At 35.9% G+C, this 16,984-nt stretch overlaps 1 protein-coding gene across 2 annotated transcripts in view; it reads left to right on the forward strand.

The window, feature by feature from the left end:
• LOC106460458 (mucin-4-like) overlaps positions 1–16,984 on the forward strand; it is a 174,739-nt gene that overhangs the window by 118,415 nt on the left and 39,340 nt on the right. For both annotated transcript variants that reach the window (XM_022387178.1, XM_022387177.1), the window contains one exon: positions 7,326–7,463. In XM_022387178.1, the coding sequence (XP_022242886.1) occupies positions 7,326–7,463 (138 nt within the window). The remainder of the gene's footprint in view (positions 1–7,325; positions 7,464–16,984) is intronic.

Raw genomic sequence — 16,984 nt, forward strand, 5'->3', positions numbered from 1 at the left:
ATTTATGACTTTTTTTATTTCAAAATGCATATATAAAGCCTAAAAAATCATTTTGTTTTACATCCTCCACTTGCAGAATTTGACAAGGTTTAGCAAATTATTGCAAATGGAAAGTGAGTACAAACTTCATAAGTAGAAGAGATCATTGTTCTCTATATTTCTTTATTTAGCATTCTATGTTTTAAGAAAAATAACTGAAATTTAAGAATTTATTTGTAAATAGTAATAATATATGTACCTATGTAATGTATTATAACTAAAATGTGATTGTATCCTACAAAATCCTGGTCCCCAAGGACAAAGCTAAGACAGGTCACTTTGTAAAGACCAGTTTTATGCTATTGGTTATGGTAACATCAGTGCATGTGTGCTGCGTCATTGCAACTTCTGTAATGCTAGTCAGACATGGTTGAAAGGTCAATAAAATAAAATGATAAATATATATATAGATGTAAAATTGTACGAGATTGAAGTTATTTAGACTAAACATTTGTAGTTTTGTGTTATAATTTGTAGTCATTCTAAAATGAGAAAAGTGTAATTTATATCTATTTTCTAAGGTTTTATGGTGGTTATGAGGTCAGTCAATTTGACCAAACTGATACAAAAATATAAAATAGTGAAAATAATGGATAAAATATAAAAATGCTTCTAAAAGAAAATGGTTTGATAACTATCTGGAGGTTCTAGAGATTTTGCATGTGAAAATTACTTTGCATGATGGATAGTCAACATTCGAAAAGAAAAAATGCACGAGCAAATCATTAATCAAAAAATCTTAAATGTTAATTAAATAGTCTGATATTTTGTTTACAAAAGCTTCATAATGTTATCTGATAATCTGCAAAATTTCATGAAGATATGCATATATTTTAAAAAGTTACAGTGTAACTATTTTATGGCTATTTTGGGGAATACAGGCTGTGTGGAATCCACCCACCTGTAGTAAAAGGATTAATGTGAAATTTATACTCTAAACTAGTATTATACTCTATTTATAAGGGACAATATATATATATATATTTCGTAACATGTCATTTTTCTCTATAATGTGAGTAGTTATAAATAACACTGAATGCTAATTCCGTCATTTTCTTTTAGTTCACAAGAGGTTTTGCTTTTCCAGGTTTAGAAAAATATGATTTTCACTTGAATTTTATAGACTTTATCTAACCTGATTATCCTTTGTGACAACTGCTTAATTTCTTTTCAAGGATGTCATTTTATCAGACAAAGTATGATAACTTTTTTGATTGCATATATTCAAATTTGTTTTCACCATAAAACTATCTCATCAATTTCTCCAAGGCTATATTTTTAATAACTCTATTGCATTTCATTGGTAGTGTAGTTTAATGGATTTTTATGTAGTCTTAACATATCTTGTACAAAATATTATAATTTGTTTTTTTCCATTGGATTTATGCTAGATTCTGAGCTTAATGCTCACTTTATATAAGTTTTACACTTTTTTGCCTTTAGATTAATTTGGTCCTGAGTTCAACATTCAACTCTGACCAACTTGCACTTAATTATCTGAGTTGAGGCTTGAGCTCTGTATGACTTATAATCAGTGTCAGGTTTTATGAGGCCAGATTCTTTACAGTAGGTGTCTGGAACATTTTGGCAATAAATTCGAACAATAAACGGACAGCACACAATCCACTTCTTTTAAAATAATATATATTCAAAAGAAGTCAAACGTATGTACAAAAAATTGTTACGCTGTTGGTTATTACAGCTGTATCTAAAACTATAATCAATTTTCTTTTTCTTTTCATTAGTCCACTGAGGCTGGTTCAGTTACTTTAGAACTCAATTCACAAGAAGAATTGTTTTTCTCTACTCCGTTTCTTACTGTAAAATCTGCGATAAGTTCACTTACACTACCCTGTGGGTTATCACAATTGTATCTAGAACTTTAAATAATTGTCTCCTTTCATCAGTGTCCACACAGGCGGGTTTAATTAATTTAGAGCACCCATTGACAAGACAAATTTTTCTTATCTCTATTAAGCTGTGAAACTCACTTTAAAATATCACTCGTTCCGGCTAAACTATCAATCACGCAGTCTAACTTCACTTTCACTAACTTAACATTTTCCTACTGAACTTCACCTGTGCTCACTTGGTTGCCTATATATATATATATATATATACATTGCCCAACTGAGGCCTAGTACTTTCTACAAACTACGATATGCTATGGTGTAACAATACTCACTTAAAGCAACATGAAAAATACAGAAGTTTCGTGTAATGTGATGTCAGTTTATAACAATTGAACTAGACACACAACATACGATTCTTACCGAGTTACATAACAAAATTTGTCGTAACTATCTCTTTTAAAATAATCAACTTTTAGCACTTGTTATAAAAACTAAATAGTCATTAAATATTAGATCACTAAATGAACTAAATAATAACTCTTGCATTACACAGTCTTGTATATTCGACAATAAGCTCCTCTTCAAGAAAAATGTTTACAATATTTTTTATACTATATACAAAGACTGTTATCAGCTCACACATGAAGTCTCCGCTTGTGGTTTGTACCAACATTTGTAGTTCCTTTTGTACTATAGCACCCAGTGTCTCGTAGGACTTTTTTGTCCCTAACATAGCCTTCACTTACTGACATGTTGTGATTTGTTGGCACCTCACAGAGTTTATCATATGCTCCAATCTCCACTGGCACTGTTGATCATTTTGCTAACTGGAGCTGACCATCAGTCATGCATTGATTAATCATGGAAACAGCACTTCCTTTTTGTGGTGAATCTGATGAGTTGTCTATGTTCTGTTTCTCCTGGGAGCAGCATCCATGGTGACAATCACCGTTTTCTTGTTTCTTACCAGAACATCCAGCTCCTTTATGTTGAGAATTATGCTGTTGGTTGTTGGTGATGGACTTGCACTCCTTTGCAATGTGTCCTATTTTATAACAAATATAGCATTTGTTCTCCTATTTATCTCTGTTAATCTCCCGTCACCTTTGGTAGACTCCTGTTTCTGGTCAGCCACCACTGGTTATTCTTGGATTTGCCAGTTTATACTCCCTCCATGAGCTTCCATATGCTGTTCTGCCAGCTTGATCATCTCATCCATGTCGTATGGCAGCTTTAGAAACAGTGACATGTCAGTTGAGCACATGATCATGAACTGTTTACGTATTAATAGGTCTGCCAATTCTTCAAAACTATTTTCACAATCAGTTAAATAACACAGGCCTGCGATGATTTTATTGTCTTGAAATTTTGACCTGTTTACAGTAATTCTTATACACTGAATCCAAAAATAATATCCATTTTTCTCCATCACTTACAGATTTTTCACAAAACATCATATTTACTTTTACATAAGTAAATGGTTTTCATTGTAATTGAGGCACATTTTGTTATGCTTTGTTGACAATCACTGTCTATAGATTTTTCTAGACCAAACATAATAATAAAAAATTTTCAATGTGGTAAGTGAAATAATAATTTGATCAAAGTAAGAGTTTTTTTCCCTTGATTTGTAAAAAAACCCTTACATGATAGAAAAAATTAATATTATTTTTGAAATCTGCACAGCTGAAATATGGAAAATTCATTATTAAACTAAAACAACTTTTATAAAGTTTAAATTTGCAGGTCTGTATAATTAGTTACACCTGAACCTTTTTAGATTAACAATAAAAGAAACAAACTATTCATACTAATATAATTTAGAATTTGAAGAACATTTATCAGCAACAGAGTTTGAAACAAATTGATCATGTTAATAGAATAGTTAGTGCACTTATTGGTAAATTATTTTTCAAACATATGCTTGGAAAACTTCATAAAACTGGAATTGTAAGTCTGATTGAAAATTAACATTAATTAAAAATAAAATAGTCATTTCATTTTTATATTAAAAATAATTGAAGCAATTTTAGGGCTAGGATAGTAAGTATTTTTATATATGCCATTTAAAAATATTTGAAACAGTTTAATTCTAAAACGACAGTTGTAATTTGTCTTTTCAGGAAATACATTTCACAGTTATTGTGAAAAAATCAAGGAAAAGTAGTAGAGGAATATACAAGTAAGAAAGGTAGTCATGTGGTTTGTTTAACATTTCTACAGGTAATCATGATTCAGAAAAAATTAGTCTTATTCTGATACGATACTTTACGTCTACTCACAGAATAGCTTTTCCCAATTTGTATTGCCCTCTATATGTGCCAATTTTCTCTCGCCACTATCCTTGATACTTCCACCTACCTTCACATGTTTTCACGAGGCAGCTGTATGATAGCCTGTAAATCAACATGAGACAACCCCACACCAATAGGAGTGTGACACGAGTCCTAACACAGCTGACTCCTTCTATGCAGCTTAGCCCAACTTACTTCTTGATTGACACTCAGACGCATTTTTTGCTCATGCTTTCCTTTATGGAATTTTCAATCAATTCCTTATTTTTTTTAAGAGAACTTACAATTTTCTTTATGTTTGCTACACTTGTGTTCTGAAATTTCGGCGAGTACACGTTCGCATTATGTGTCTTTTATTATAATACGTGATTCTTTGGAGCTCCCTGTTTGAACCTTACTACTTACATTCTTTGTTAAAATGAATTCTTCTGAGTTTAATGTTACAGCTACTTGGACTATTGACCTCTTCTGTCTTTCTCGTACCCTCATGGCTCCACTTTTGTTGGGATCTCTTGGGTAGGAACTCCGTTTATCTTGTGTACATTTACCCCAGCCTACTTGCAGGACTTGTATATGGCTCCCTTTTTTGGTCGTTGAAGACCAGAATTAAGTCTGCACATTTGCACACCTCCCTCTTCTCATTGGCCTCCCATATCTCCCTACCTCATCCTGCAACTGTACCTGTGTCTTCTCCCCCTTCACCCTTCTTCTTCCCCTTTTCCAATGCTTGCTCCATGGGTCTCCAAGGTTCTTTGTCGGTTTGTTCATCAACAGCTTCAGCATCCCTGATAATTCTGGTGGGTACAGTGGGAGCCAGGTATTTGTGCTTTGCCATCATTTGGGAGTCCTTTACTACAGACTCTTGAGTTCTGCTGGTTCTCTCTCAAGGGCTTGTTCTTCATTTCAGTTCTCCTCCTCCCCTTCTCTTCATCCTATATCTTTCCCCAATTCTTGGGATTCCATTTCCAGCAAATGTCTTTCTGAGGTTGTTCTGGATCTTGTTCACCAGGGCACTATAGAACAGGGAGATCCTCCACAGCCGGGTGTGTATTCTCGTTTGTTCATAGTCCCCAGGGACTAGTGCTCCATCAACAATCTCTCTTCCTTGAATCATTTCCTAGACCTTCCCCAATTCACTGTGGAGTTTTACCAACCAGTCGATGGGCTTTCACTCCTGGTCTTTGGATGACAAGGTTAGTTGTCTTGAATGCTTACCTCCACATTCTCATCTCACCATCATCCCAGTTTTTCCTTTGTTTTGTCCATCATGGTTGCATCAACCAATTCTGGACTCTTCCTTTCAGGCTAGCTTTGGCTCCCTCAGTTTTTGTTGGGTTGTCAGGCCTTTGCCCATCTTCTCCATTCCAGGGGCCTTTGTTTCTACCATTATATGGACGACTTGCTGCTTCTAGCAGCTTTGCATGCCACCTCTTCCCTTCACTTTCAGTATTTTCAAGAGACTGCATGGGTAGGTTGACTGATAAAGATGGAGAAGTCCTTCCTCTTCCTCACTAAATACCTTGTTCATTTCAGTGTATTTTTCAATTCCTGTCTTTGCCAGGCCTACCCTTTGCCTATGATCTACAGAGCTTCTGGTTCAGGCCATTTCCTCATCTCCTTTTCCATTTGCATGAGAGGTTCTTTCTTGGGAATGTGGGCTTCTTTGGAGGCCCTAATTCTCCACAGGCAAGCCCATGTGCAACCTCTTCAGTGGAACTTCGTTTGGGATACCTTGAATGCCCCTGTCCAGTTCCCTCCTTCCCTTCATGTTGTCTTTGTCTGGTGGTTGGACAGAGACAACTCCATAGTAAGTATTACCCTTCTTTTGTGTAGTCTGGGGTGCACCTTTTCACGGATGCTTCTCTTTTAGGTTGGGGTATGTGTCTAGATACCCTGGAGCTTTTGGGCCCTTGGACTATTGATGAGTTATCTCTGCATTTCAGTCTTTTTGAATTGTCACTGTCTGTTGGGGCTTTGATTCATTTCCTTCTGCCTCTCTGGAACTGGTTGGTTGTGTTACTTCCTACTGTTGCCTAGATGTCAGTTCTTGGGGTATTGGTGTCGATTAGAGCTGGAACAGCCACGTAAGACTTCAAATGTGAATGGCCCAGGTACCCTATTCCTACCACAGACTGGACACTTCAGTCCCAATGCTACCTGGTTCTGGACTGGATTTGAACCTCCACATTGCTGTCCACCTTTCTACCATCATCTGGATGTCAGTTCTCAGGAGTACCAGTGTTGGTTGTGTTGGACATGCAAACATGATGATGCGGGTCCTTGGAACAGAAGATCTTCTTTCCTTCTGGTTCCAGTGTTCAAGGTGAATGGTATAGGACCCTTTTCCTACTATGGGCTGGATATTCCTATCAAGGTACTGCTGGTGTTGATTGAGGTTAAACTTCCGCTTTTGGTCCACTGCACCCATGCCACTCCATTCCTTATTTCTGGGGACATTCCTATGAATCTGCCCTCATTACAACACATCATTTTCATGGGTGAGGAGTATACCTGGCTCAGAAATGGTGCAATATCCCATGAGTGTGTTTTACATACTCTTTATTCACACATCCCATGGGCTTCCTTTGGGTGTTTTCTGATGGGAGCTCATCGAAGTATTGTTACACTGGTCCCTCCACCACATCAATGTAGAATTGTATTTATTTTCTGAGCGAAGGTAAGATATTGTATCAGAAGATAAAATTTTCCTTCACTGAAAATGTATTTCCGATAGATTCTTACCTCCAATCACACTTCCCACCCTTTCTCCTAACTTCCAGTGTCTTTTTCCTTTCTTTTGCTCAATATCGAAATGAAGTTGGGCTAAGCTGCATAGAAGGATTCAGCTGTGCTAGGAGTTGTGTCACACTCCTATTGGTGTAGGATTGTCACATGCTCGTTTACATCCTATAACAGCTTCCTCACTTGAAAACGCATGAGGGTAGGTGAGAGAACAAAGCTAGTGGTGAGCAAAAATTTGTCCATATATATAGGGCAGTACAAGTTGGGAAAAGCTATTCTGTGAGAGGTAAAAATCTATTGGAAATACATTTTCAGTGTAGGAAAATGTCAAATTTTGTTTATTTGGTATTTTAAAATAAGAAAGTTGTAGTTACATCATATTTCTATTTTTCTACAGACACCTCCTAGCTCACCTAGTTCTATTGGATCTCGAAAATCCAGCATGTGTAGCATTAGTAGTCTGAACAGTTCATCTAGTGGAAGTACCAAATCTCATTCCCCTTCACATCATTTTCGACACCGATCTCTTTCACAGGTAGTTCGTTTTAATTCAATGATGAATTTTTTCGTTATTATTGTATGAGGTATGATTTATTGGTATTCACACTGCAGGATGAAATCCAGATGTTTTTAACAATGCATTTGTTATATTTCATTGCAAAATATTGCCGTACAACTTTTCTTTTGTTAATAACAGTCCAGTGAAGTAAAGAAAACCTTTAAAAATAGGAATAATATATGTAAAAGAAAAAATAAAGACTAAAGACGTGTTATAAGATGAATGATGTTATTAAATACTTTACTAATTCAATTTAACATTTCACTAATCATTAATTGTCATTCAGAATTGGAACAAATTTATAGTTTTAAGAAGAATGGACAAGTTAATTTTTTCTTATTTAATGCTGATTTAGATTAACAATTACCAAACTTACAAATGTGTAGTTGCAACTCATCTTCAGTAACTTTTGTTATAACGAAATTGGTAGAATATGCATGGACATTTTATTCTGTCCAGACATATGAGCAGATAACCATCTAAATGTGGATTCTACACATTTTGTTGATGCTGCAAAGACAAGACAAACTACAAGTGGATATTTATTTTATGTAATAATATCCTTAAAACAAAATAATTTTGTCATTCTGAAAACTGAAAGAAACATGAGATTTCAATTGATAAGTATACTTTGTCTAGAAAGAAACTGTTGTTCTGTATACTGTTACAGTAGTTTTTTGGGAAGATGAAATTGTGAAATTTTAGTGGTTACCACCATGTTTAACATTATATAGATTTCAGTATTAATTAGATTATTATTCAACTTATCAAATTTCATAAATTTCTGTATTCTGTTTTCTCATGCAACATAGTGCAAGTGCTCATAATCTTGTAGACACAATTAATCAAGATTTTTTTAATTAATTTTTTGATGCTATATAAAAACATAGCTGTCAAAAGCTGATTTATGATATACACTTATTTTAAAACTTTGTTTACAATATATTAAAATATGTAGAAAAGGTAATGTTGATTTATATGTATACTCAAATATAAATGTAAAATTTCAATATAAACATATTTTTAGCTGAAAAATTTGTCATTAATTGTAGCAAATGAGTTTTAAACTAACTGAACATTCCACTAACCTATCTACTTGATCATAATTTAAGATCATTAAACAGAAATTACAATTTTTTAACTGTGAAAACGTGTGTTTGGATAAACCATTAACTATAAGTGAAGAACATGGGATTCAGTGTTTGTATAGCTCAGCACTTTCCTGTAAATGAATATTAGTGTAAAAAGATTCAGCATCAAAGCTAGTTGTATACATAACACCATGAAACTTCAAAATCTAAACAATTCAAAACTTTTTTCAATGTGAATTCACTACCTAACCTTTTAGGGAAAATATATGTCAATTGGAAGAAAATTAAGTTAACTCTCACGAAACGTCTTTCAAAAATAAAACTAGTGAATGAAATTGTTTGAAATTTGACAAGAATGTTCTTAAAAGTATGTATTCCGATACCGTACTTCCTTCCTCTCACAAGATTAACTATTCTCATTCATTGCTGTCCTCTATTTGCAAACTTTTTCTTTATGCATGCTAAAAGCCATCTGCTCCTCTCTATTGGAATTAAGTGATTCCAACGTCTTATGCAAATCATCATGTGTAAGCTATTCCCAATAGGAGCATAATACACTCATCTGATGCATGCACCTCTGGTGAAGCATGAATTCCAAAGTCAATGTCACCACTTTGGGTGTCTCAATTTCGACAGGTGCTTTATCACAGGCTTCAGGTGTGGGCAACCCGACAGGAGATTTGTCTACATTTATTCACAGGGAGATGGAATGTTACATGGGTAAACCTCTATTGCCAGACATTGCCATACTTCCTGAACCTGTTGAACTTATGCAGGCCGACGAGGACTTTGATCACCTGCTTCCACCTCTTGTATTTTCCATGCCTTCCCATACCTTTCCTAATGATTCAGTTCTGTCTTCTATGGTTTTTTCTGACTTTATTTCTCAGGTATGTGATGTTTTATCCCTTGTTCCATTTCTTATGACTCACGTCATTCCTTTTCTCCCATCCCCTGACATTTGGGTTCTTGCTGAACAATTCATCTCTCAGTTACACAATGGCATTAGCATGCCAAATCTCCCATGGGCTTTGGATCAGTCTGCCCTAGCTTATCTTCGTACAGACTGTCCTTATCTCGACCAGCAACTGTTGGGTTCTGTTTTACCAATCTGGGGGGTGGGCCCCAAATGTCCTGTTAGTATAACCCTTGCTCAATTTTTCTGCTTACATCACGACTGTTTTGTGGTATCTTTCCACAATTCATCTCCTGTCTGAGGCTCTTACCAGAAATCCTGAGGGGTTTTCTGGGGACATAACACTCTTTACTTCCACGTTGGCTTGTTTGTCATCTTTGGCTCTGGTTCTACATGTGTGGTTTCTCTGTTGTTGGGACTTTCTGGGTTAGGATGCTGTCTTATCAAGGGTCCATTTACCTGCACCTTATCTACTGGATTTACGTATTGCTCCATTTTTCTGGTGTTTCATCTTTGATATGTTCCCGGAGTCTTTGAAATCTTGCCACACCTCCATTGTCCCCTTTACCCATTTCCTTCCCTTCACCTCGGGATCCCGTTGTTTGTCAGCATCTATCAGAGGTGGTGCAGGACATCCTCACTCAACAGGCTATCGAACCTATTACTCATCATTCACCAGCATATTACTCCCATCTATTTGTTGTTCCCAAGAAAACCAGGAACTGGAGGCCTGTCATCGATTTGTCCCACCTCAATCACTTTGTTCACCTCACCCATTTCACCATGGAGTCCTATTTCATCCTCCAATGAGCATTTTGGATTATGGATGACCAACATGGACGTCACCAATGCTTACCTGCATATTCCTGTTTCAACAAGGTCTCGTCCATATCTTCGGTTTGTCCAGTACAGGGTGGTGTACCGGTTTCGTGCCCTAACATTTGGACTTGCTTTTGCACCTTATGTTTTCTGTTGGGTGGTCAGGGCTTTTGCTTATTATCTTCATGCCCTGGAGCTGCATTACCATTATTACATGAACGACTGACTTCTTCTGGCCCATTCCAAATGGGAGTCAGCCAGTCATACTCGTCAGCTTCTTCAAGTGGCGGCTCGGGTGGGCCTGTTGATCAAATTGGAGAAGTCCTACCCAATAACTTGTACATCTGGGTGTCTATTTCAACACTTACCTTAGTTGGGCCCTTCTCTCTGACTCCATTCTGTGGAATTGTCAGTTCATCACACACTATCTGCTCTCTCACTTTCTGCACATGAGGTTCTATTGCTTTTGGAGATGTGGTCTTCTATGACACTGCTGGTCCCCCTAGGTCATGCACACGTGTTTCCTACTGTGAACTCTGTACAATCAATGGAACCTTGCTCAGGATCCCTTGAATGCTTCTATTACACTTCCTCCTTCCCTACCAGATGATATGATTCAGTGGTGGGACAAGACACACATCATCAAGACTCCCACTTCCTCCTCCTTGTCTGGATTTACATCTGTTTAAGGACATATCCCTTCAGGGCTAGGGTGCATGGGGGATTGTTGGGTCGATGAGCAGTTATTCCATATCATCGTCCTAGAGCTTCTAGCCATCCTTTGAGCTTTGGACCACTTCCTCCCTCTAACCAAACCTTGTCTGGTCATGATTCATTTCCACAATTTGATGGTGTTGGCATATCTCAATCACTAAGATGGCACCCAGTCGAGATCCCTCTGTTTTCATTCATTGAATCTCCTCTATTGGGCCTACATATATTACATTCGTTTAATTGTGTGTCATTTCCTGGGTGCTTTCAATCTAATGGTGTATCGACTTTCCCATCCTGACAAGATATATCTGCTGGAGTGGTCCCTCTATCCTCTCGTTTTTCAGTTGCTTTGCAGTAAGTGGGGTTTTCCTCACATCCATGCATTTGCCACCACCCTGATCACAAAGTTACCCCTCTTTTGGTCCCTGGTACCTCATCTTCAGGCTTTGGCTATCGATGCCTTCACCCACGGTTAGTCACACAAATTCCTATATGTTTATCCTCCTGTCTGATTGCTTCATCGGGTGGTTTCCCTAATCCATGCTACTCCTTGCCAGGTCCTTCTGATAGCTCCCAATTGACTGGCTCAACTGTGGTTTCCTCATTTGCACCAACTCCAATTATTCCCTCATGTACCAATTTTCTTATTCTCCAACCTCCTCCATCAACCCTGTCACAGGTTCTACTTTGGTAGCTTGAGAGTGTAACTCCTTCTTTTTGCTTATTTCCCTTCCCTCTATTTCTCATCTCTACCCTCCTCCTGATCCGGATAGACTTCTATGTCTGGTGCATGCCCTTCATTGCTGTATTGCTTGCACAGCTTTCATCTGTGGTTCCCATTCCCAACTCTTTATCCTGTGGCAGTCTTTTTTTTTCTACCATCACCAGTTTGGTTCATTGTTTGATACAGTTGACTTATTCCTCCTTGTTCCCTTCCTGTCGAAATTGGTTCAGTGTAACTTCTCATCTAATCTCACCCCTTTTCATTCGCTTCTCGTCTTTGTAGGCCTTTGGAGAAAATCTTGCAATCAGGCATGTAGACCACCCCAACACTTTAATTTCCCATTATTTACATCATATCACAGTTTTGCCTTTCACCTGTGGCTGTTCTTCAAACTTCAGTGCGACTCTAAGACTTGGTAAGTCTCTCTTAATGCTTTATTTTATTTCAGAGGCCCATCCTTCATACAGTCCTTACATGGATCTCGCTCTATGGCAAGTGGTGCCTGACCAGGTATTATTTTACTCTCAATCTGCACTGTACAGCCATGTTCACTTACACTTTATCTTCTATGGGTTCATAATGCTAACCACTGAGATAAGGTGTTTCACAAGATTGCTTCTGAGTGAATAACCTCGTGACTTTTGCTTCATAAATTTGGCCGTTCTGAACCGTACCACCCATGGACTTCATGGGTAAAGCAGAAGGGGATAGCTGCTCATCCCTGCCATACCTCGATTGAATAAATCAGAATGGTCTGCTTTTCAAAATAGGGTTTCATGATCACCCATTGCATTGGATGTTCCAGTGCATTCTCACCCCCTTTTCTTCTAGTGGAGTATGGGAGTCCTTACTACTTACCAGTTCCAAGCTGCTGGGGTGGTCAACTGTTTAGGCACCCTCCTGAATTGGTTCCACACAAAGATGGCTATAACTGTTCCGTGCAGAGTAGGGCAGTGGTATTCTGCAAGTGTAGATGACATAATATCCTCCAATTTGTGATAATCAATACAACAGAGTGAGATGTCAGAATGAAGCTCACCCTTTCAATTGGGAGCCCTCATCCTAACCTCATGTGGATGTCAGTCCCTGTGGGCAGGTTTTGGATTTAGAGTGAACCAAACAACATAATTCCTCACACAGGTTTTTAGTTGTCTGTCTTCCTCTCTCACTTTCCTCCATCTGTGTTGTGAGTCACAAGGTGGTACATGGGATTGTCCCTTTTCTATCCTTGGCTATCCCTCTTTCTCTCTTCTTACAGGGATGTTATTGCCATTTAGAGGGTCCCGGCCTGTTTCACGGTTGAGGGAATTGATTGCATGTGATGATATCCTTTCAATACTGGATGTCAAGTTACTGGATTGATAGCTCAGAGTTAATCCTTGTGTCATTCCCAGGAATCTGAGTGGTTCTCACTTCCCCGGTTCTTGGGTTTGATGTGAAGATGGTCTGATCCTCATCCTAACCTCGTGAATGTCAGTACCCCGCGAGGAGATTTGGGATGTAGTTGACTTGCCAAGTACAGTCTGTTGCACCCTAGCCACTCTACATCCATGGGCACATCTTTGTTTACCCACTTTTCTGATTGTGGAATTAAGTTACAATATATTTCTCTGGTTAGGATCACTTTCCTACCACATTCTCTCCCACTTGGATGTGCTGCTCTCGTTTTTTGCCCTGATACCTTACACATTCCACACATGGGTGAAGAGTATACCTGGCAAAGGCATGGTGCAGTTCCCCTCTTTAGATCTTCTGATCTGACTCTCTGTAGATCAGAGGTATCCTTTGAACCCCTTTGGGGGATAAATCTGTTCTTCCCTTGCACCAGTCCCTCCTCCTAATCAGTGTGTGATTTTAGCTAATCTTGTGAGTGGAGGGAAGTACCATATTGGAAGTTATAATTTTCTTATACTAAAAATGTATTTCTGATAGGTACTTCCTTCTTCTCACACTTCCCGCCCTTCCTCCCCACATACTTCTGGTGCTTCAGTTTTCTTCCAAACTTCAAAGTGATAGTTTGGTAGAGGCGCATAGAGGGAGTCACATGCATCATGTGAGTGTACTATGCTCCTATTGGTGGATAGGTTATGCATGATGATTTGCATGAGAGACACATAGGAACCACTTGATTCCACTAGGGGGAAACAAAAAGCTTGTATATAAGGGGCAGCAATGAACAAGAATAGCTAATCTTGTGAGAAAAGGGAAATACCTATCGGAAATACATTTTCAGTATAGAAAAATTATAATGTTTCAGAAAAATATAATATTTCATTTCTGATAAAAAATTCGTTATTTCATGTAGTTATTTGCACTTGGATTCTGAACAGTTCATATGCAAGGTGATTTTATATGAAATATAAAAATACTGTTTTTTAGCTTACAGTTTTCAAATTTCATTTGCATAATCTCTAGAACTTTATAAATGAATATCAAATGTTTTTTAAGGTAAATGTTTGTATTTTATTTTCCATTTTCTCTACTATATCACTAACTCTATCTGTTATTATTAACATAAAGTGCAATAAAATGTTTAAAAATTACAAATAGAAATATATACAAAATTGTTTGAAATTTGACAAGAACAATCCTAAAAGTGTAGTTTCAGAAAAATAAAACATTTCACCTTTATTTATTTTCCTATAACTAATAAAAATTCTTTATTTAATGTAATTATTTGTATTTGGTTTCTGAATAGTTCATATGCAAGGTGATTTTTATGTGAAATATAAAAATGCTGTTTTTATCTCTACCATATCTAGTGGCATGAACTTACTGTGGAACGAAATGTTTAAAATTAACAAATAGAAATATGTACATACCGTTCAACTCTTTATAGAAATTCATTCGAGTAGTCGTCTTTTTCACATATGTGTAATTTCACACCTTTCTCTTTTCATTTATAGTTCATTTTCATTTTCCTTTCAAATTTGTCGTTATTTATACAATACATCAACTGATGCCCATAGGCCTTTATGAAGCTATTTCAGCAGATTTCATTCAGAGATGCGTTGCCTAAACAAGATGGTATGTATAAATGCCATCTTGTTTATAAAGCTTTCACAATACAGGTAACATCATTAAGCCATTCAAATATGATTTTTGAAACACAAATAACATGTTATTAACTAAAATATAAAAGTAAGACCTAATTACAGTTTAACTGTCTCTAAGTATAGGATATTTAGGTAAGAAACCACCTTAAGTGCTATAGTAGATCAAACAGACAACAATACTACAGCAGTTACATCTACTGCAATATGAAAACAACACACCAATTTCAAATTAACCATTGGTGGAGTATAGTAAAAACTGAGCTCTTTCTAAACTATATACACTGCAGTTAAAGTATTTTTTTAATGTTTCTTTTGAAACAAAGGAATTAAAACTTAGATAACATAAAAATTCAAGTTATAACGGACATTATAATGTTAATTTTATTGACATACATGAAGAGTAAAGTTGTTTAATTAACTTTTGAATGTAACTCTTAATGAGCAAAGAAATGAATTTAAAAATGGTGTCATCCTGATAGGGTTAAATAATACTGAAGAAACTGATCATAAATGCTACTATTTCATGAAATTGGTCTTAATAAGTTCAGGGTTATAGATTTTAGACATACATAATTCCAGCATGAGAGCCAAAGGGTGTAATTCCTTTTCAAACATTTTCTGAAATAACTTTAAAAAGTGTCTCTTTAATTAGTAGAGCCAGCAATGAACAGTTACTTATCTGAGACAACTTATTCACTCCTCCTAAAATTATAAACTCCTTCCAAATTTTGAATATCAGTTTACTTAACTTGTTTCATAAGGAATTGTAATGTCAGTTTTGGATATGCTGTTATGATGCATCCACCAATAAGCTCATTTACTGCTCTAATGGGTGAGTTGTATTTGTTAGCCTTCTATATATATTTTTGTTTTTTCATAGATGTTATGTTTAAGTTTTCTGAAATGAAGTTTCATCGGTAAAGAGCACTAATATGTAAAAATGCTAGTTTTTTTTATTATTGCTGTGTAATGTTTCTCATCAAAGTGCTTTTCAATTTTTTTTATTTTCATATGCAACTGGTATTTCAATAAACATACTGATTTCAGTTTAATCCATTCAGAAGTTCACATTATTTGGTTTTGTATATATTAATATTTGCCTTATTTGTTACATAATATTATTTTATTTTTATCACCTATTGATAAGAAATAACATTAAATGAAATTAAACAGAATATCTTCAAAAGTTGCAAGTCAGTGGCTTGAAAAGTCACTTTAATGAAGTCTTGGTTCCAGGATTTTGGATATAACATTTCATTAACTTTGCATTTTGCTGCTGAAACATTTTTCTTTCATATTCAGTGAAAAATAGTCAAGAACTGTACTTGATAGTGATTTATGTAAATATATATAGAATACAGTTTGAACTGTATGTCAGATTTGAGTCTTGTATACATTACAGTCTCTTCATTACAGTACAAAGTTGTTTATTTAACAGAAATGTTTGCACATTATTTTCACTTTAAAACTTACTCATGTGACTTCAAGAGACCAGCCATTACAGTATAATGATGTTTCAACAGATAAAAATTCACTCATTTACTTTAAGGATTACTGATATGGCTTCAAGTAGACCAGTCATTTCAATAAACAGTTGTTTTTAACACACAAAAATTCAGTCATTATAATATTTACTTTTAGTTTTTACTGATTAGCCTTAAACAGACCAGTCATTACAGTACAAAGAAAAATTCACTCATTATTTAACATTTAGGATTTACTGATATGGCTTCGTTCAGACCAGTAATTTTGCTGTGGATTAATTTTAATATAGAAAAATTTACCCTTTATTTTAACTTAGGACTTTACTGACAGTCATTACAGTACAAAGGATTTTTAATACAGAAAATTTTGCTCTTTATTTTATATTGTAGAACTTACTGATACAGTTTCAAACATACCAGTCATTACAATACAATGGTGTTCTAATAGAAAAAAAATTCACTCATTTTACTTACTTGTAGAACTTACTGATGTGATTTCAAACAAGCTAGTCATTACAGTACAAAGGTGTTTTAACTGAGAAAAATTCAGTCTTTGGTCTAACTTTTAAGTCTTACTGATGTGACTTCAAAGAAATCAGTCATTAAAGTACAAATTACTTTAACAGAAAAATAGTTGCTCATTATTTCAACTTGTAGGACTTACTAATATGACTTCAGACAGACCAGGTAGTG

Source organism: Limulus polyphemus, unplaced genomic scaffold, assembly GCF_000517525.1.
Source record: "Limulus polyphemus unplaced genomic scaffold, Limulus_polyphemus-2.1.2 Scaffold774, whole genome shotgun sequence".
Lineage (NCBI taxonomy): Eukaryota > Metazoa > Arthropoda > Merostomata > Xiphosura > Limulidae > Limulus > Limulus polyphemus.